Here is a 21,478-nt window from a genome sequence, read left to right on the forward strand (position 1 = left end):
CATCCGGGAGACCACTTGAACACGTGTGCATTCCTTTGATGAGTCCATTGCAGATGCATTTCCTTGGCCACGCCTCTCCTAACCTGAACTGCTACTTTGCAAACACATTCCACGCGGCCCCTTTCTTAAAAATGCACTACCAGAGCCCATTTTTTAAGAAACTACCACCAAATATAGTAGCACAACACACAGTTTAAGCCACTGTGTGCTGGGAAACCAGAGCAAGAGAGACTTAAACAATCCATCAATGTTTTATTAAAATTTTTATTCACACCGTTTCTTTATGCAGAGTCTGACCCTGGGGAACACAAATAGAAAGTCAGGATTGCATTTGTTTTCTCTTCTTACTAACAACCTTCATTTGTGCAGCTGCTCCCCGGGGCAATCCTCTGGCAGCTACAAGGCAGGTGTTTTTCTTCCAGCTCCAGCTGCCACAACAAATAAGTTACCATCTTAATAAATTATTTTTTAATTGAAGTTTGTTTGGCAAGACACACTCCAGTTCATTACACGCTGACAGAAGAGCAAATTAGAGAGTGTTTCCTCCACCTTGTTTGCCGACTATGGCAGGAGATAAATAAAAGTAGGCTAATAAAGCTCAATTTAATTAGTTCTTGATTTCTGCACCCTATTAATACCCCCAGAACAGCTGGGGCCAATCATGTACCACGTGTGCATCTGTAGACTGTGACAACTGGAATAAGAGGGCATCACGAAAATCTCAATGACAAAGCCTAGCATCTCTTACAAATGAGAGATGCCCATTTTTTAAGGTATAAAACAGACCTCACTGGCACAGGGATGCCATTTTTATTTCTACTTTGGGGTAGCCTAGCTTTAGGTAAGAAAGGACACAGTGTTTCTCTCTGTTAGCTTCATATCCAACCCTGAGCAGGCTCTTCCAGTGACCTTCACAGGTAACATATCATAACATCCCTTTATTTCCTGTTTCCACCCTTCTCCAAAGTTGCCTACTCACCCCTTTTCCATTTATTGTTAACCAAGATGCAGTGCTTTAATTCTCTGACGGTCACAGTGCAGGAAAACAGGCTAGTAAATCTCAACTCACTTTTCACTCTGGAAGCCAGAGAGAAAGCAAACTGAAAGCTCTTTACACTAATTTCATTTTGTGGCAAGATCGTAGTTTTAAACAAAAACCCATCACCAAATGCAAATGAGCAACTGTTAATTAAAGTCCCAATCCCACCCAACATATTTGATTCTTCCCGCACCATGAAATGTCATGGCTTATGCTTCAAAACAGATGGGAAGAACAGATTTGTGAGATCGTGCAAGCCACACCATTCATTCTTCTTCTCTCCTTGAATAAGTTATCTTCGGTTTCACAGTAAATATTTAATGCCAATGCACACCAAAATTAATTCTGTTACCCTCACTCATTCCAAGTACACCTCTACCCCGATATAACGTGACCTGATATAACACAAATTAGGATATAACGCAATAAAGCATGCTCTGGCAGATCAAAGCAAGTTCAATATAACACGGTTTCACCTATAACATGGTAAGATGTTTTGGCTGCCAAGGACAGCATTGTATCGGGGTAGAGTTCTACTACCTTACTCCATAAGTAGCCCCACTGAAATCAGTAAGACTACTCGCAGAATAAGGCACTACCTGGGATCAGTGAGGGTGGCAGAAGAGGGCTCTCAAAGATGGAGAAGAGAGCCAACACTCCCCACGCACACTCACAATAAGCTCGTTCATGCTGAAGCAGTTCTGCTCTGATGGAAGCCAGGAGGAACAATTCACACATAGTAGGAAAGAACTCACTGACCAAATGAAGTTTGCCTTTGAAGAACGAATTCTGTGCTCGTGAAACTGAAATGATAGGCACTAGTTTAAAGTCAGGTATACTGCCAATAAGTATTATACAAAATTCTCTCTCAGCTGTCAATGCACTTCAGTTCTTTCCCTTAGCACCCACTACTATTCCAGTCCTAAGGCTACGTGTGTAGCAGGTTTGAAACATGGATGATGCCCAGAGGGGAACTAGAACAAGACCAGACTCTTTCACTTATGCTCTAATCATGATGTGAGCCCAGGTCCCCTGAGGAGATAAGTGTCATCAGGCATTAGCCTATTAACAACAGCATCTCCAGTTCCTCGGGACAGGTTGTGTAAACACCCTCACCTTGAATAAAACCAATTGTAGCCCACAAAAGCTTATGCTCAGATAAATGTGTTAGCCTCTAAGGTGTCTCAAGTACTGGTCTTTTTGCATTTTCAATGTAATCTCTTCCACTTATACCTGCTAGACTGGCTATGGCAGCAGGTGCATCAGCTAGAACACTGAAGTTACTTTTTATTTCTATTCTACCTTGCTGCATTTCATGAAGATAAACACCTGCAACAGAAAGGACAATCTCCAACTGCCAGCCACACTATGGCAGAGCCAAAGAGATTCTTAAACTGGCAATTAGAACAGATTTAAAGAAAGAAATCGCAGCAGGCCAAGGAAAGCATAGAAATGGAGATCAACTTGCTGCACTTTGTCTTGTATCATCTAAAGTAGTGCATACAAAAACATCCCCCCAACCCTGCTATTTCTAGGACGAAGCTTGAGTAAGACTATTGATCCTTTTGTGTACTATATTAGCTACACACATCAAAGTGATGCAAGGCCAATAGATGTGGGAGTGTACTGAAAAAAATCCTCTTTTGCTTCTGGAGCCATGGATTTAAATAATCAATTTATCATAAAGGATGAGTTTTGTGGCCTCAAGCTAGTCTATAACAATTTGAAATCTCTGCTAGAGGATGACACAGGACCAACAGAAGAGGACAGCTACAAGTCAAAATTGAGGTGCATTGACAAATGCACAGGAACATGTGCATAGAACTCCTCCATCATACCCTCTTATAGACAGCATGTATTTTTCAGGAGCATCAAGTTTGCCATACAAAAAATGCCCTGCAAATTAACACAAGGTAGAATTCCAAGACAACCACCAGAGAATCAGTATATCACAGCATGAATTATAGAGGAGCAGTTGGGAAAAGGAAGGAGGCCAACTGAAGTTGCTCAGTTTAGCTCTGCCACGAAAGTCAATGTCTGGCCTTCTACAAAACCAACAGCACTGAGAACTGTGATTGCCATTAGGAGTGGTGGGGATTAAGCCCTTCGACGCCATAGGCACAGCAGCCAATACTTTCTGTAATCCTCAGGCTCTTTGTTCACAGCTATTGGCTCTCTGTATAGTTCAACAAGAAGCCTGTTCCTAGTTTGTATTACATACTCTGCTCACCCCATTACAGGGCCTACTGTAAGAAGAATGATCTGGCTAAGAGGAATCTGCTCTGAGAATAGATTTCATCCTGCTTCTCAGCCATAACACAAAGATAATTTGGTTAATATGGACATAGAATCACGGGGATATCTGCTCTGCTATATTCCCTATGTACAGAAAGTAGTGCTGGTCCATGTAGTAATTTCTTGGGGAACAGATATTAACCCTCAGCCATTGGATGGATCTTAGTGCTGTAAAAAAAGCTTGCCATCTCCTCACCTTCCAACTGCATGGATGAATTTTCACTAGCACTTCAGTGCTAACACTGAAGTATCATCACATATGAAGCAGATCCCTCCTCCCAGCAGCTTATTAATGAGAAGACAGCTGAGCAGCAGACACACCATCTCTCACCCCATTGGTGTTTGCAAGACCTTTCTATGCCAGTAGGCGGCAGTATGGGGCACTAATAATTATTTTATTTACCGCTTTTTTTTTTTTTTTTTTTTTTTTTTTTTTAAAGAGGCAGTGAAATGCCTAACCAGCTCACAGCTGATTATATACAACCCTGAACTGGACTAAAACCTCATAAGAACATATTAAGAGTGGGTGGCTGTGGAAAGAGAATGGGGAGAGGACCGTAATATTCCATCTCCACTGTCCCCTCTAGAACCAGCCCACGTATTATTGTTTGAATTCCACTCTTTCTTCCATTAACACCAGCAGTTGTTTTCCCAGTGCAATGTCCACTGCCAACAATGGACACACTACGACGGCGAAGCTGCCACTGTGGCTACAGGGCTGTCCAAGAGCTCCCAAACTCTCCACCTTCTCTAGCTGCTATCAGCCAAAGATAAAGACCACCACCACTTTTTTCCCTGGCTCAGAAGCTTTTCCATTCATTTCCAGTCCATCCTGGGCATAGCCATTCAGAACCGATTGTGCTGTTTTTCTATCATTTGTTTTTTTTAAAAAAAGGAGTTTCATCTGTTTTCCATGAAAGTTACAAATGGGAGAGTGTCATCCTGTCTTCCACCAGCACAATGTCTGGACCAAACTGGTCTGTGCACTGTTTCACTGTAGCCAGGATGCTCAGGAGCCGCTGGTCCATGGCATCCAAGTGAGGGTCGGAGAGCACTGGTGAGATGGGGTCATGAGACATGGCAGTCTTTAAGGCAGACTTCAGCACTCCATTCTTCAGGTAGTTCAGTCTGTTCCAGGTGGAAACCCGGATGCTGGAAAAGAAAGATGAACACACATCACACTAGTGCAGACAGGACTTCCAGTCTAAGGTCCCATCAGCATTACCATATAGCTGCTCCGTTGAGGAGTCCAGTTACCACATGGTTATGCCTACACAGATGGGAGCAAATTATAACCGGGTATCGCTCCACCCTCCCAAATAGGATTGTAACTGTAATATAATCAAGACCTAAAATGCTGGTAGCAGATGAAGGTGAAAGGGAAGTGATCTAATAGATTGCAATTCTTCTAAGAATTGCTCCACGAACTCTTGACAGGAAGAGAGCAGCTAGATCAGTCTGAAGGCCTCTCAGACAGAGCTGGGGAAGGGAACAGCATGAGAGGTCTGACTGCTAATCCAAAACAATGCTTTACTCCAGTCAGAACTGAAGAATGCTTTACTCAGCATTACTCCAGTCAGAACTTCAGCAACCAACACTCAGAAGATTAACCTTCCCGACCAAATCAGCGTACATAGCAATGTTCTTTCTACTTTGCCATTTAATCTTTTCACACTATCATATTTGAACTGTTTTCTTCTGGGGAATCTCCTGGGAATCCTCTCATCAAAGTTGCCATGTTGTAGCAATTTGCCACAGCTGATGTCCTGACTCACATAGCTCCCTTTGGAGTGCATCACTGTCACTGAGTGTTAGGGGAGGGTGGTGTTACCCATGTAACAGGGTACTCCCTGTCCCCAGGGGAAGCTGTGAATTCTGCAGTCAAAACAATTGCAACAGATTTGAGCACATTCACATGGCTACCATAGAACATTCTGTTTACAGGCTTCCCTGCCTAGAGGTGTGAGCTGTCCAAGGACCACCTGGGCTCAGTGAGAATGAAGACCAGAAGAGCAGGGAGCTGTTCAATCTTCTGCAAGGATGGAAGGGGAATTGCCTCTCGAAACCTCTCCTCTAGGACTGTGTTTGGAGGAACTTGAAGTAGAGGACACAGACTCCAAAGGAGCCACACAAAACAAGAAAAAGAAAACATTTACAAAAATTACTAGGGAAAGCTAAGGAAATGTTTAATCATTTTTTAAAGCGTTTCTATTTACTTATTTCATGCTCCTGTTGAAATTTCAATCTTCTGCAGACTTTAGTGTGCTACAGAAATCAGGGGCGTACAAAAGAAGGTAGGTCAAATGTGCTGTAGTGTATAGATGCTGTATTGGCTGTATTTGCAGTCTAAGGAGCTGAGCTTCTGTACTCTGCAAAGCTCCTGGTTTCCAGAGACTCTGAAGAATTCAGGAGACAAACTTAACCCTCAAGGGGCAACTCAAGGAACTCTCAATAGACTGGCCTATTTTAAAAAGTGATGTGATTTTCATTTCTCTGTTTGTGTTGCATGAATGTGCTACATCAGGGCAAACCACTGCACCAATTTCCTTTCTTTGTTTGGGTTTTTTAAGTGCTCATGCAACATACAGCCTATTTGTTAACTGGACATGGACAGCAGAGTCCACAAAAGCAAAGAAAGGCTTGCTCCATCAGGTAAGCATGGGGCCACAGAACCCAGAAATCAACAGGTTGCAGGAGACAAAAAATGAAAAAAAGCAGGATGGGGTGCAGGTCACAGGGACAAAATGAGGGATTCAGAGTGGGACAGTGAACAGAGAATCCCAGACAACGCCCTCTGCTCTAAGGAGTCAAGGGATACCCTGAAGAACTCTGCCTGGATGCAGGCACAGACAAGGGTCAAGAAAAAGGCCTCACAGACAGAGAACACCCTTCCCTCTACGCAGCACAATGACTAGCAGTTTTGAAGTCTCAAGTCCTCCATGTAATCCAAAGCAGGAACCGCACAGGTAGCAGCAGTGCAAGCTTCTACACACTGCCTTGCCACTGTACCTCAGCCCTCAGAAGGGACATCAGGAATGAGAGTGGTTTAGTTACCATGCCTATCCAATCCCAGGCTTCTGTCAGTGAGAGTTCCAATGCAAACATCTGTCCATCAGGCACTGCCAGAGACCAGCTCATCTCATATAAGCCACTGAACAGCTGCAGATGGAAGCTATTTGTCATTACTGATCAAAGGTAAATTTGAACCAGTGACCTAAAAGAGTTCTGTGTATAACTTGCATGTCTCCAGGCTGTCAGAGGGCTTTAATGCTATGAATTTCAGTGTGCTCCTGATTTAGATTTAGCAAACTGCATACAAATAAACTCAGTGGCTTCTCCGTGACTTACTTACATGCAGCACTGATAAAGAGGAGCTAGGATGCTTCTCTCATCCAGGGAGGGGTTTCCAAAACTGAAAAACAAATTTGAAGCAGGTGAGCCAGCTGAATGTGCATCCGACAAAGTGGGTATTCACCCACGAAAGCTCATGCTCCTAAACATCTGTTAGTCTATAAGGTGCCACAGGATTCTTTGCTGCTTTTACAGATCCAGACTAACACGGCTACCCCTCTGATACTGAACACTCAACACCCTTTCCGACCTCAGCAGATTCTGTAAGAAATTTGAAATCAAATAACCAAACAATTCCATGCTCCAACAACTCAAATCAGTTAAGCTAAAACATTCTCACCCCCATGACCAATTAGACACAACTCCCAACAGTTTCTGTTAACATACCCAACAAACAGCAGCAGCAGCTTTTATAGTTCTTTACCCTGCCAAGCCATCTCAAGGCACTTTAAAAACAAGATGTGAAGAAATGCAGTGATGTAGCCCACACTGCTGAGCTAAGGGGGAAAACAAGTGGGATATCAGTTTAGACAAAGAATGAGAGTATCAGCTCCCTGACGTTCCTGGACAGGGACTGAATTGAGGAACAGCCATTTGGCACATGTAGATCCCCAAGTTAGCCAACCTCGAGCTGAAGGCCAGGGATATAAAATGTTGATCAATTCTAATCCATCTAAACCTCACAATCACCCTTTCAGCTGGAGAACTGCCAAAAGGACTTCTTAGTATATTTTGGGCTCCATTTATATAGATGGCAAATAAACTTGCACAGAAGTTATTTTTCAGTCACTTATAAATTTAATTTAAAAATTTCTTCACAAGCCTAACAGAGTCTACTCCTTAACAAGGGCCATTTACATGCAAAATCTGGACCTGTTTTATTCATCTGAGTTGCTAAGCATAAAAAAAGCCTTAAATCATCAGAGTATTTTTTCACGCTTCAGAGTAGCAGCCGTGTTAGTCTGTATCCGCAAAAAGAACAGGAGTACTTATGGCACCTTAGAGACTAACAAATTTATTTATCCTGCTGACGATAGCTCATCTCAATTGATTAGACTCTTCCTGTTGGTGTGCATACTTCCACCTTTTCATGTTCTCTGTATGTATAAATATCTCCTGTCTGTGTGTTCCATTCTACGCATCTGAAGAAGTGAGCTATAGCCCACGAAAGTTCGTGCTGAAATAAATTTGTTAGTCTCTAAGGTGCCATAAGTACTCCTGTTCTTTTCATGCTTCAGTAACTCAAAGACAGCTGAAGGGACTTTACTCAAAATGTCAGAAGAAATTCACTTCTGGGGCTGAGATGCCCCCAGAGGAAATTGTTTCAGAAGGGTATGAGCATGTGAACACAGTTAGTTACAACAAAAGCACAGACATAACCCATGACTATCACCATCGCTATCCATTGACTAATATGCAACTCTCTCTCACTCTAATGTCAGGACATTTTAAAAAGCCACCATTTTTGTAGGATCCACCTGTCATAAATAGATAGCTAAGGGTTAATGTTTCTTTCACCTGTAAAGGATTAACAAAGGGAACCAAACACCTGACCAGAGGACCAATCAGGAAACCAGATTTTTCAAAGCTCAAGGGACGGAATGTTTTGGGTCTGTGTCCTTTTGTCTGGCTCAGCTATGAGAGGGGTCTTTCTAATCTCAAGCTTCTAATCTTCAAGTTTCAAAGTTGTGAGTACAAAGGTAGAAAACAACAGGCTTTTATTGTTTTGTTAGTATTTACATGTGTGTAGTTTTATGACCTGAAAGAACGTTTTAAACTTGATCTCTTTTTTTGAATAAGACTGTTTATTCATATTTTTCTTTTAAACAATAGCCCTGTGTATTGTCACCTTAATGCAGAGAATCATGTTTTTATGTCTTTTTCTTTCTTTTATAAATACAGCTTTCTTTTTTAAAACCTGTTGGAATTTCTTTCTCTTGTTTACCTTGTTTTATCCCAGGGAATTAGAAGATAACTCCTAGGACCTGGTGAGGGGGAGAACGGGAGGGGGGAGAGGTAAGAATCTCTCTTTGTTTTCCTTGAATCTGTGTGCCATCTGGGGAAGGGAATTAGATTCAAAGAGATTTGGTCAGTAATCTCTCAGGGTAGCCCGGCCGAGGAAGCTGGGAAGAGGTAAAAGGAGGGGGGGGGGAATGGTTTATTTCTCCTTGTTTTAAAGAATCCAAGGGATTGGGTTTCTTGGGCACGTCCCCAGGGAAGGTTTTGGGGGGACCAGAGTGTACCAGGCACTGGAATTCCTGGTTGGTGGCAGGCTATCAGATCTAAGTTGGTAATTAAGCTTAGAGGGTTCATGCTAGCTTCTCAGTTTATGAACGCTAAGGTTCAAATCTGAGTAGGAAAGCTATGACACCACCAAAAGCCATCTGAGAGCAGCAGCAATTAACGAATATTCCTAAAGCAGAATACATCCCTGCTGGCATCATGGAAGGGGCTGATGCATAAACAGCAATGAAAATTAAACTGAGCCATGTTTATTTCAGACAGATTAGAAATACTCACAAGAAGAGAAAGGAGCAGGGGAACCCAGTACTTAAATGGGAAGAAAGGCCAAGAGTAACAAGGAGGAAATGGTATTTTCAAGCCTTCTAAGGGTCTGTCTAGATGACAAAAAAGGTGCTTTAAACTCAAGTTAGCTACCAATCATAGTAATTCGTTGGTAACTCAACCCCAAGGTTAAGTCTTCATTAAGTTAGGAAGTATTTTTAACCAGTGTTATCTAATGTACTAAGATCATACTGTAGCAAAGTGATTCACCAGTTGGAGCACTTCATTGAGACTAAGAGCGGTGCTGCAGTTCTATCCTTTAATTGTCTCCATTCATCTTGCGACTTATCCCTCAAGCTAGGTCACCTATGGTCTCACCCTTTTGAAATAAGCCAGTGGTTTCATCCAATAGTCCTGTGATAAATGAAGGGGGGGGGGGGGCTCCCTTTTATGAACACCCATCCAGCCAGTAGCTATAAAATCCTTCTTAGTAGCTGGTCTCTGATTGCTCTACCTGTAAACGGTTAAAAAGTCTCACTGCTACGAATAGGTAAAAAGAAGTGAGTGGGCACCTGGCCAAAAGAGCCAATGGGAAGGCTAAAACTTTTAAAAATTGAAACAAGACTCCCCTTTTGTCTGTCTGTGTTTGTTCTCCAGGAAGAGGTAGACAGGGCTGCAACTAGGCTGTAAGAAGCTTGGGGCCAGGTATTTAAAAATAAATAAATAAATAAAATCAAATCGATATTATACCCAGAAACTACTCATTTGAAACCCCAGATATGCAAGTAGATCAGGAAATGTCTAGGAATACACGTTTCTTTATGGCTTGTGGACTCCTCTGTGCTACCCCAGATGCTTTTATTTTGCTTGTAACCTTTAAGCTGGACCTCAAGAAAGTTATTCTTGATGCTTAACCCTTGAAGGTTTGTTTTTTTTTATTTTAAATCTAGCAAATGCCTAAGTTCCCAGATAGTTTTTTTATTAATAAAATTTACCCTTTTTTAAGAATAGAATTGAATGTGTGTCTCTTAAGAGGATTGTGTACATTGTTTAATTAGTTAGTGAAAACAGTGGATTTCCTTTTTTTCGGCTCTGAGGAAGCGTGGGGAGGTGTGGGGGGAGGGAAGGGGGATTTGAAAGGGCTTGAGGGCACCACTACAAAAAGTTTTTTTTTTTTCCTTCCCCTTCTCTCTCTCTGGTAATAGCTCACCTTAAGTGATCACTCTCATTATAGTGTGTATGGTAACACCCATTGTTTCATGGTGTGTGTGCATGCGTGTGTGTGTACACACACCCCGTATTTTCCACTGCATGCATCCGATTAAGTGGTTTTTAGCCCACAAAAAGCTTATGCTCAAATAAATTTGTTAGTCTCTAAGGTGCCTCAAGTACTTCTGTTCTTTTTGCGGATACAGACTAACACAGCTGCTACTCTGAAACTTCACATATAGTGCCACACCCCACCAGCATGAACCTACCTTGTCATTCCTATATATTTTCTACCCTGGCATTACTGTGTCCAATTGATCATCATCAGCACAATACAAATGCCAAGGTCTTTGAAAGCCCATATTATTTGAAAGGATTTGCCATAAGGAATATTGACAGAGTTTTAGCTTGAGCTATTGCAATGGATAACTATGGGAAAGGCAGAGTGGGGGCATGGATAACCGCCTTTCTCATCACCAAGTGGCCGCCAGCATTAATACGCTTCCTACCTTTTGGCATTGTCCAGGAGGATGAGCATACTGGCTCCTTCATCATCCTGGAAGCTTTCATAATGATGTCGGTCAGCATTCCCAATCAAATAATCAAAGATGGCGGTGTCAATGATATCAAGGAGGCGGGGGCCTGAGTCATAAGGTGAGGTCTTCTTCACAGCATCACAGTAGCTCTCATCATACTCCCACCTGCAGGCAGACAAGGGGAATCAAAGCAATGTCAACCAGGATGGCAATCTACTGGAACCCCCAGGTGCCCCTAAGAACAGACTTGAGCACTTTGCAACTGTTTTAGACAAACATATCAGCTGACCTTTCAAGTTTTGTTTATAGTTGTCTTTTTACTCACTTATCAAAGACTGTGGTGTTTAAAAAGTGGATTTTTAGGGCTGTTGATCAATCACACTTCATTCGTACAATTAACTAAAAAAAATTAATCACGATTAATCGCCATTTTAATCACACTGTTAAACAATAGAATATTAACTGAAATTCATTAAATATTTTGGATGTTTTTCTACATTTTCAAATATATTTCAATTACAACACAATACAAAGTGTACAGTATTCACTATTAAATATTTTTACTGTAAAAATAAAAAATTGTATTTTTCAGTACACTATTCCTACTGTCTCAATTTATTTTCCTCCATTCAATCTAACTTCTCTCTTTACTGAAAATGACCCAAGCAACATTACCAGTGACCCCTGCCTGGCCAAGTCTAAAGGCCTTCTCTGTCTACTCATTCTCCTTTATAGCACACAGAAGGAAATATCAGGGTTAGAGTTACTGTGCCCTCTCCCTTTAAGGACTGAACATCTGCTGAGGGGGCTCAAAGGGGATAGTTCTGGTCGCAGCAGCAGAATTTTGGTGTGTTATGAAAAGACTGAGCTGAAATGGGGTTGTGTAAGCTCTGCATGTGTTTTTGGACACTAGGTTTAATAAAATCCAGTTTTAAAACGGTCCCTGGTCTGTGAGTGTAACACTTTCGACACAATGATCGTCCTCTATACTCTGAAAGCCTCACCTGCGTGCATTTCCATGATACAATTTGTCTTCTACTTCTGTCTACTCCTTCAGAGTTCTGTTTGGAAGCACCCCATTTTCTTCTCCACTAGCAAGGTTTCAGGGTAGAGCCCTGCATGGGATTTTTTTAATCCCTCCTTTGCTATTATAGCAGTGGGTGCTGCAGGACCTGCGGGACCCCAGTCCTGCTACAGGGTTCTATTTCAGGGTTCTCTGTCTTCTCTCCTTTCTATATACTCATTCTCTGTGCCTGGGGTCCTGAAACTCTTTCATTCTGCAGACCACTCTACAGAAATCTCTTATGGAACAGCTCCAATCCCAATACCCAAACCCAGAGAACTTACTTCTCAAAGTATTTCAGTCTTTGGACCACCAGGAAGTGCTCCATGGATAACATTTTGAGAATTGTTGCCCATCCCCGCAGTTTCATGCGATTTCACAATGAAAATTTATCTCCAGTGTCTACCCGCAATACTCCATCCTCAACATCCTGCCACTGTTTCAACCTCAAGTGGCAAAAGGGACAAAGTGGCTTTCCTCTCAAAGCTTTTACTCCCCCTTCATTATCACAGTTAACAACTCCATTCTTTTCCTAGTTACCAAGCCTTGAAACATGGGTGTTATGTCCACCACTCCACAGCCACGATCTTGCTAAGTCTTGTCGTTTCTTCCTCTTTCTCAAATCCATTCTTCCTCTCCACACAATCTGCTAATACCCTGATTTATGCCCTACCCATCTGTCATCTTGACTAGTAATAAGTACAACTTCTATAGCACCTTCCATCCATGGATCTCAAAATTCTTTACAAAACATTAACTAAGACTAAAAACCCCTAAGAAGGTTTGTATTCCCATTTTACAAAATGGAGAGGTTATTAACTGATCTGTCCAAAGTCAGAGTGAGTCAGCAGCAGAGGCAGAAATAGAATTTAGCTGTTGCAACCGTTACCAATGCTGTCTCCCAGAGGACAAGAATAAGTTCTACGCTGGCCTCCCTGTATCTCACCTATCCTCCATCTATCCAAAATACTGTGGGCCAAAGTCTTCTCCTCTCATTGCTCCGACAGTCCTCAAATCCTTTCACTGGCTTCCTCCTTTTCTTCCTGCATCAAGCCCAAACTCCACATCTTCACCTTTAATATTCGGCACATCACTCCAACATCTCATCTTGTATTTCTTCCTATGCCCTATGCACACTCTTTGTGTTACTCATACCACTCTCCTAAATGCTCCCCTGCTGCCTCCTAGCAGTCTTTAATTCATGTTTTTTATGACAGCTCTTACTCCACTTGGAACAGCTTTCCCTTTCCCCTGCACCATGCTAGATTCCCCTTTCTAGCCATCATTTGTCAATCAAGTTACCACACTGATCTTTCCCCAGCACCATCTGCTCCTACATTTACTTCTGATAATTTTTATTCTATTGAAGAGCTTAATTGTGACTCCGAAGGTCAGGGATCTTATCTAGTACATGGCTGTAGAAAGCTATGTACACTAATGGCACTAAATGAATAATGTTAAACAGAATTATTCAGGACAGAGCAGCAGCTTTGAAGAGAAAAACTCCTACACAAATATCTTCCATAATTAGGAGCAGCAGAAAGGACATTACATGCCATATGGAACATATGTCTATTTCTTCCCCTACTCCTGAAGACAGGTTTCCGAAGAGTGAAAGCAGCAATATAGTTAAGTACATGACAAAAGAGCAATGTTATCTGATTCTATCTGCATGGGCAAGAACAAAGTACTTTATAACATAAGGATTGTCATATGTTAGACCTCCTGGAGCTTGTCTACACAGTGGGGTAAGGCACTGGTGATGTATTTGTGGAAGTGTGATTTCTGAAGTGCACTAAAGTTGTTGTGCATTTATAGTCCACATAGACCCTGCTGGTGTGCTTTAACATAATGGTATTTGAAATAGTACTATGCTAGAGCACACAAGGGAACTTATAGTGCACACCAACAAGATTACAATTAATGCATAACACCTCAGTGTGCTTTAAAATCATGCCCTTATAGTGTGCATTACCCCATCATGCAGAAAAGCTCTAGCTCCGACTCCAACATGGTAAAACATAGCATAAATGGGCCTCCTAAGTTGAGAAACAACTTCTTAACAGAAGCAAAATGTTTCCTGTTCTCTTTTCCACTAATACATCATCAAGTGATCCATCCCCTGTCACTCATTCCCAGCTTCTGGCAAACAGAGACTAGGGACACCACCCCTGCCCATCCTGGCTAATAGCCAATTGATGGACCTATCCCTCCATGAATGTATCTAGTTCTTTTTTGAACCCTATTATAGTCTTGGCTTTCACAACAACCTCTTGCAAGGAATTCCATGCAAAAAAAAAAAAAAAGTTCACATTTTTTCTGTGAATAGGAACTGATGGAAATAGCTAAACCAAAAATCTAGTTCAGCAAACAAGATTTCAGGGACTGAAAATGTTTTTCTGGTCACTTGTCCTGGATCAATGCTTGGAAAAGTTTACTGAGCCTGAAGTCATTTGGGCTAGTGTTTCTGTCCTAATGAGTTTTTGAGATACCATGTCTGTCTTATAACGATCAGGCCCACACTGGTCTCTGTCTAACAGTGGTCTTTGGACATGGGTCCAGATCCCTACATGTTGCTGGTATACAAAACAAACAAACAAACAACTTTTCTCTTCTAAACTATTTAAGGTGAGCCATACTTCGCAGAAAATAACACAAAAATTTGAACTTTAAAAAAAATAAGGAGCAAACTTTCTCTCTTCCAGGCTGCACAGAATCTCCCTCAAACACACCGAAATTACTTTGGTATGAAAGCTTTTGACATAGGTGCATAACAACAACAAAAAAAACAAAAAACCACAAAAATAGAACCAATAAAACCCCATGAAATTAGGCAAAAAGACTACTAACTCAGTGTCACAGAATTCTCTTGAGCCAAATAGGGGCACAGTATAAAAGAAAGCCTCAACAGTGAGAGGCAAGCAGCTAAGATTCCACAGTCAACTCGGGTATGGCTGAATTGCTCACTGACTTGTGTGGCAAGTTACTTTCCAGGGAAGAAGTCCGGGAAAAAAATGACACTTAGCATTCCTGGATGTCCATAGGATTTTTTCCCTCTCACTCAAATTAATGCTTGTCCCATCAGAGGCCTTCACTAGTAGCTCTGTTTCAAGAAAACTGGCTGAAAGTTCCTTTGGATCTTGTGAACACTGCTCTGTAAACAGCCCAAGTCACTGCAAAGATTGGTGTATTCTGAACTGCTGCAGTAGGCCTATGAGGTTCTTATACCTGGCCAATTTGCCTTCACGGTAAGTCCTTCCCCAAGGATGCCGGTGCTTCTGAAGAGGCCAGACATCCGAAAGCCATAGCGTGACTGACCCCTCCATGATATCTCCATCAGCACAAGCTGGTTCTGTTTCTCGACAATAGTAGCACTTCCCATAGAAACAGGTACTATTACCTTCAAAAACAAAAAAAACATATCACAAGAAGAGTAGTAACTCTATGGAAGCTCAAACAAAAGAGAGGAGCAGCCTGAAGGACCTTTAGAGAGATTTCCACAAAGAAGTCCTTTCAACAATTCACTTCATTTCGCCTTCCTCTTCCTTCCCTCAAGAGGAAACCAAAACTTCTCTTTCTTTTGGAAAGAAGTTACAAATGGAGAGCTAACCAACAGGAAATTATTCATCTTTGACAAGATGAAAAGCTCACTTTAAAAGGATCCACTGAATAGACAAGGGAAAACACACACACAAAAAACTACATTAGAAGAACATTATTAAGTTTGTAAAGTCAAGCACTCAGACATTAGGAAATAAAAAAAAATTCTTGTGCTCACATGCTTAGGGTTTAATGGACTGCATATGTGGGGTTGGGAAGGAATCTTCCTCCAGGTTGCATTGGCAGTGATTTGGAGCAGGGAGAGGCCACTTTGCCTTTCCCTGCAGCATGTGGGGATTATCCGGGTATCCTCCTTTAAACTTGCCCATGCCATTGCACAGGACTCAGGCATTGGTTCATCTCTGTCCTTCCTAGTCTCTGCCTGCAGCACATAATAGCCTGACTTAATTTTGGTTGCTGGATTTAACAGGAGGGGGCTGGTGACCTGTGATATACAGGAGACCAGACTATATGATCTGGGGGTCCTTTCTGGCCTTAAATTCTGTGACTATGACATTGAACAATGAAGAGAAAACAAAATACTGAATTAGTTGCTCATTAAGTGAGCACTACCATCCAGTGCAGTGAATGAGAAGAGGGATGAAGTAGGGAAAAAACAGTATTTGATCATGCACAAAGGGGTCAAACTAAGGATAGGCAATCTTAATTCTGGCATTTCCTAACTTCCGAGTCCTTGGCTTTGCAATTTAATTATATTAAGTTTGTGTGTTATATCCTAGGTTTAAAAAAAAAAAAAAAAAAAAAAAAAAAGCATATGGGGGGAGGAAAGAAATTCCACCATTTTGACATCTACTTGGGTCATCTGCAGGACTGGATCCTTTAAAAATCTATTGCAAAGACCTCTGCCATTCAAGCAAATGGAGTAGCTGATAGCAATAGTAGGTTGTCATCCTCTATGTCAGGGATTGGCAACCTTTCAGAAGCGCTGTGTTGAGTCTTCATTTATTCACTCTAATTTAAGGTTTCGAGTGCCAATCATACAGTTTCACGATTTTAGAAGGTCTCTTTCTATAAGTGTATAATATATAACTAAATTATTGTTATATGTAAAGTAAATAAGGTTTTTTAAATGTTTAAGAAACTTCATTTAAAATTAAATTAAAATGCAGAGCCCCCGGACCAGTGGCCAGGACCCAGGCAGTGAGAGTGCCACTGAAAAATCAGTTCATGTGCGCCTTCAGCACACGTGCCATAGGTTGCCTACCCCTGCTCTATGTGGACTAGTTCTGGGCATGGCGGTGGATGGGACGCCGCCAGAGGGTTTCACTGCTTCTGACAGCAGAGAAATGATGAGACTCAGGAATCTTAGGTTCCATTTCAGACTCTGGAGAGAAATGTGTTCTAATAGGCAAAGCCTCTTCTGCCTATCCCTCCCTGCCCCCAACCCCTCACTTTCACCCCTGCTGCTACATCCTTCCAATCTTTTTCACACCCATCTCCAAGTCCCAGTCTCTTGCCCAGCCAGCCCTAGTTCCTCTGCACCTTCTGGCTCCTCATTCCCAGTTTCCCCTCCGAGCTCCTCATTTAAACTGCTTCTTTTCTCCCAACCTCCAGTCACCCTACCACCTTGTCCCCCACCCTGGCTTCTCATTCTATCTCCCCACACACTGCCCCGGCTCTTTGTCCTGACCCACTCCTCTGCACCCCATCACCACAAGTTTGGTGCTTGTCCCCTTTGCTTTCAAATCAGACAGATTCTCCCTCCATGCTGCTTTGGCATCAGCAAAGGGAGCACTGACAGCACAGGAGACACTGGTTCCATGTAACACTCCCAGCCACAGCAAAGACAACAGCTGTGACTAGAGAGAGAGTCCTCCTTCAGGCCCTGGCTGCAGCATGCCTAGTGGGGATGGAATCTTCAAATTTTTAAAAGGCTTATAACTTGGCCAAATTTAGTCAGGTTTCACAGGGGGTAGCAAAAGGCACATCCCCGTCACAAAGGCCACCATGTTTCTAAATTTCAAGACCCTATTCCACAGAATGGGGACACAAGAGCTCCCCCATTTAAAAAAAAAAAAAAAAAAAAAAAGGAGTTGCCTGACTTTTTGAACATAGGCAAAACAAAAATTTTTCATTAGCCTCATTTTCTGAAACAGCTGAATCATTTTGACTGAAATTTAAAAAAAAAAAACACAACCTCAGAATGAGGCAGAGACCTGGCATGGTATATTTCAGCCTGAACAGTTAAAGTTTGGCAGAGTTATAAACAACTGAAAATACAGTCTTATAACTGAAAGTGTCTGACAACCTTAATAATAAGTGCTACCAGCCCTGCCCATCATACATACATAAAAACAATACATTGTTAATGAACAGTTGTCTCTAAATATGTTTTCTGATAAAGAAATATGATACTTTATAATCTGACTGAAGTACTAATGGTTGTAGCACAGGACATTTTCTGAGGCATAATGACCACCAGCCAGGACTCTGCCCTTGAGCCATTAACCCCCAGAAAATACCCCATCAACATTACTACTATAAATTAAATGAATGAAACTGTTCTGGGACATCTAGTTATGAACATCTTATCCAGTTCTATAATCATATTGCTATGCCAGGCACACTGTTGGTGCTACACAAACACCATCATCTATCACCATCTGATATCTTAGCAAGCTACATCATTCCAACCGTCCATTGAGTTTACTCAGAGTAAAAGATAAATTTAATTTTTTCAATTCAGGTCTATTCCTAAATTCTTCTGAATACTTCTGACATTAGGAAGAAAATACTTATTCAAACAAATACCTGCAAAAGGGAACGTACTTTTGGTTTGCCTGTAATTTTTGTTGAAAAATAATCCCACCCCCACTTCCCCACCAAACAAGGTTACACCAGTGTTAAAAACCCTCCAAAGGGCTGGAAGCAGCTTATCAGGTTCCTATATAGTAGTTAACTGTTCTACAGTTATGTCAGTTTCCCACTGCTCCTTTTTTAAATAAACATGCTTATTTTCAGTGGGCTGCACGATACCTAGCACCCACTTACCCAGCATCAGGAAGGTACTCAGCAGCTGCTCTGTTGCAACGGGTTTGATCTCTGTATGCAAATTCACAAATCTGCCAATAACCAGTGGAGCTCGCCGGAAACCCAGAATTCTGTTTTGGGGGGGAAGAGGGGTGACAAAGTATGAGCATTTTAACAGGGATAACAGTTTCAAATCTAAAAACCACATCAAATCTCCAAGCCACTGAGCAAATTCAAAGATGGTTCCCTTATAGCAGGTGCTAAGCTTGGAACCCCATTGGAAATTAACCCTTCACCATTTGTACCTTCTATCTTCTTTCAAGACTTTCCTTTAGCTAAGGAAGGCTGGATGTACGAGACTCCCTTTGCAGCCCATCAGCAATGCTCCTATATTGACCTGAGTGGTCACTGCAGAGCAGCATGAGATGCGCCTTTTCTTCAAGGGCCAAATACAGTGTCTTCACAGAACTCAGCCCAGGAAATGAGACCTCATATCACAAAATATATTGTGTCTCACATAGGAGCTCAAAGCTAACATCACAGGGCCTTGGGCTGGCCACATGGAAAGATAATTTATACTAATTCCCAGAAACCACCTGATAAACTCTGTTGTAATTTAAACTCCAATTCAGTTAAACTTCAGAGCAGACAAGCTGGTTTGAGAGAACTGGGTGTCTTTGGAAAGCACAAAGACATTTAGAAACACGAGAGCGGGGGGAAAGATAGTTAGCAGGTAAGCACAAATCTCTCAGTGAGTTCTGTTCCTGTGTCTGTTAGATTTACTGTGTGACCACAGGCAACTTAGGTGTTTAGGGTGGGATTTTCAAAAGTGCCTAAGTGAGTTTGGAGCACAAGTATCAATACAATTTGCACTCAACTCACTTAGGCACATTTGAAAGACCCACCCTAAATCTTTATGCCTCAGTTGTCCCCTCTGTAAAATGGAAATACTTATCTCACAGAGTACTATGAAAGTTAGTTCTTTAACATTTGTAAACTGCTTTTAGATCCTCAGACAGAAAGCCCAAAAGAAATGCAAAGCGTTATTCAAAATAGGCAAAGAAGAATGTTTGTCTTAACAAATCATGCCTGAGATATATAGGATAGTAAAAGAGTCTAACAGATTTGGATGTGTGCAATTATCCAATTTGTATGAGCAAATGTGATAGTCTTAATTCTGTGCCCCTTTGCATATGGCTATTTAAAATAAGTATCCTTTGAAGTGTCAGTATCAGAGTTAAATATTAGCACCCTATTGTGATGAATGGGAAAGATGTCAGTTCACACCTCACTAGAACCATTGCTTAGGTATAAGACAGCACTACATGGAATCATATTCACAAGGTCATCTTTGCAACATAACCACAAGAAACATACTTAAAACAAAAAAAATAAAGCTTGCAATTTGCGCAATTTGAAGCTGTTGTGGATGCCAGGAAAAAAACAGTACAAGTGGTCCAGATCCACCCCAGGTGTCAAACTCATGCTCCACAAAGACCCCTCCCACAGATCTAGGAACAACAATTTTCAGCTCTGAAAGAACTCCCATCAGACCTTCTTAACTGAAAGTAGGCAGCTGCCATACAAATCCTGAAGAGGTTGTAAATTACGAGAAAAAATTGGAATATCTAATCTCTCACTGGACAGCTCTAGAGAAACAAGAGCCCAATGGCGCTGGGGCAGTATCCCTTATAGAAACAGAAACTTTACTCTATTTAGTCCAATCTAATCCTATTGCAGGAAAAAAGTGTGGCTGAGAAAGGACACCACCGTGCCCTCTGCAGGAAAATAGACCCTACTTTGTCTCCCTGATTGCGGAATATGAAAGAAAACTGCCATAAAGTTCAGAGCAACAATTCAACACAGGAATTGGAGCACAGCAACTGTCATGCTAGATCGGACCTATGGTCCAATGTCCAGTATCCTGTCTCTAACAGAGTCCAGCACCAGACAAGTCAGAGAAAGGTGCAAGAAACCACCCAGTTCCTAACAGTTAACAATCGGCTTAATATCTCTTCTAAAAGCTACTGTAGTATTAACTATGGGACCAAATCCCTTTCTGAATCTTGCTCAGTTTTTGACCTCAATGGTATCCTCTGGCAATAAATTCCACAGCTGAATTGTATGTTTGTGAAAATATATTTCCTTTTAACAGTTTTGAATTTGCCCTCTTTCAATTTCATTTAATCTCCCTTTGTTCTTGTGTTACGAGACAAGAGAACAGAACATTCCAATCTACCTTCTCTAGATCATTCATTATTTTGTATACTTTTATCATGTCCCCTTTTATTCACCATCTCCTTTCTAAAGTAAGAGATTCCAACATTTTCACTTTTTCTTCATATGAGAGTTTTTTTTCATTCCCCCAATTATTTTCTATACCCTTTTCTAAAACTCCTCCTCATTATATAATAGCCTTTTTGAAATGGAGTGACCAATACTGCAAGCAGTATTCCAGATGAAGCTGCACCATTGATTCATATAATGGAGTTATAATATATTCCATAGTATTTTCCACTCCTTAGGCATCCTATCATCTTTGTTTTTTTGACAGCAGTTGCACATTGAGCTGAGGTCTTCACACTGAGCTGTCCACCATGATTCCTAGACCCCTTTCCCAAATTGATCATTAATTTAACCCTTCTAAGGTATATGAGTAGTTGATGTTTTCCCTCCAGTGTGAATTACTCTGCATTTACCATCATGTTGCCCATTCACCAACCTTGGTTAGGTCCCTCTGATGTGCTTCACAGTCCTCTGTGGACTTGACTAACCTAAACAACACTATATCATCTGGAAAAAAATTTGCTTTCTCACTGCTCACCCGCCTTCCCAGATCACTGACAAATATACTAAACACAAGACCTAGTACAGAACTTTAAGGCACCC

The 21,478-nt window shown here is 41.5% G+C and overlaps 1 protein-coding gene across 8 annotated transcripts in view; it reads right to left on the reverse strand.

Moving 5' to 3' along the window:
- Window positions 1–232: 232 nt before the first annotated feature.
- The window catches only part of FAM20B (FAM20B glycosaminoglycan xylosylkinase), a 37,431-nt gene continuing 16,185 nt past the window's right edge, over window positions 233–21,478 (reverse strand). For 5 of the 8 annotated variants that reach the window (XM_032796159.2, XM_075067902.1, XM_075067901.1 and 2 more), the window contains 5 exons: window positions 18,611–18,720; window positions 15,227–15,398; window positions 10,909–11,100; window positions 6,687–6,746; window positions 3,725–4,486 (listed from right to left, as the gene is read on the reverse strand). In XM_032796159.2, the coding sequence (XP_032652050.1) occupies window positions 4,255–4,486; window positions 6,687–6,746; window positions 10,909–11,100; window positions 15,227–15,398; window positions 18,611–18,720 (766 nt within the window). In that variant the 3' untranslated portion in view covers window positions 3,725–4,254. Of the gene's footprint in view, window positions 4,487–5,257; window positions 5,449–6,682; window positions 6,747–10,908; window positions 11,101–15,226; window positions 15,399–18,610; window positions 18,721–21,478 lie in introns of those variants that run through there. The other 3 variants (XM_032796160.1, XM_032796162.2, XM_032796164.1) reach the window with 3 other exon arrangements.

The sequence above is a fragment of the Chelonoidis abingdonii genome, chromosome 7, assembly GCF_003597395.2.
Source record: "Chelonoidis abingdonii isolate Lonesome George chromosome 7, CheloAbing_2.0, whole genome shotgun sequence".
Lineage (NCBI taxonomy): Eukaryota > Metazoa > Chordata > Testudines > Testudinidae > Chelonoidis > Chelonoidis abingdonii.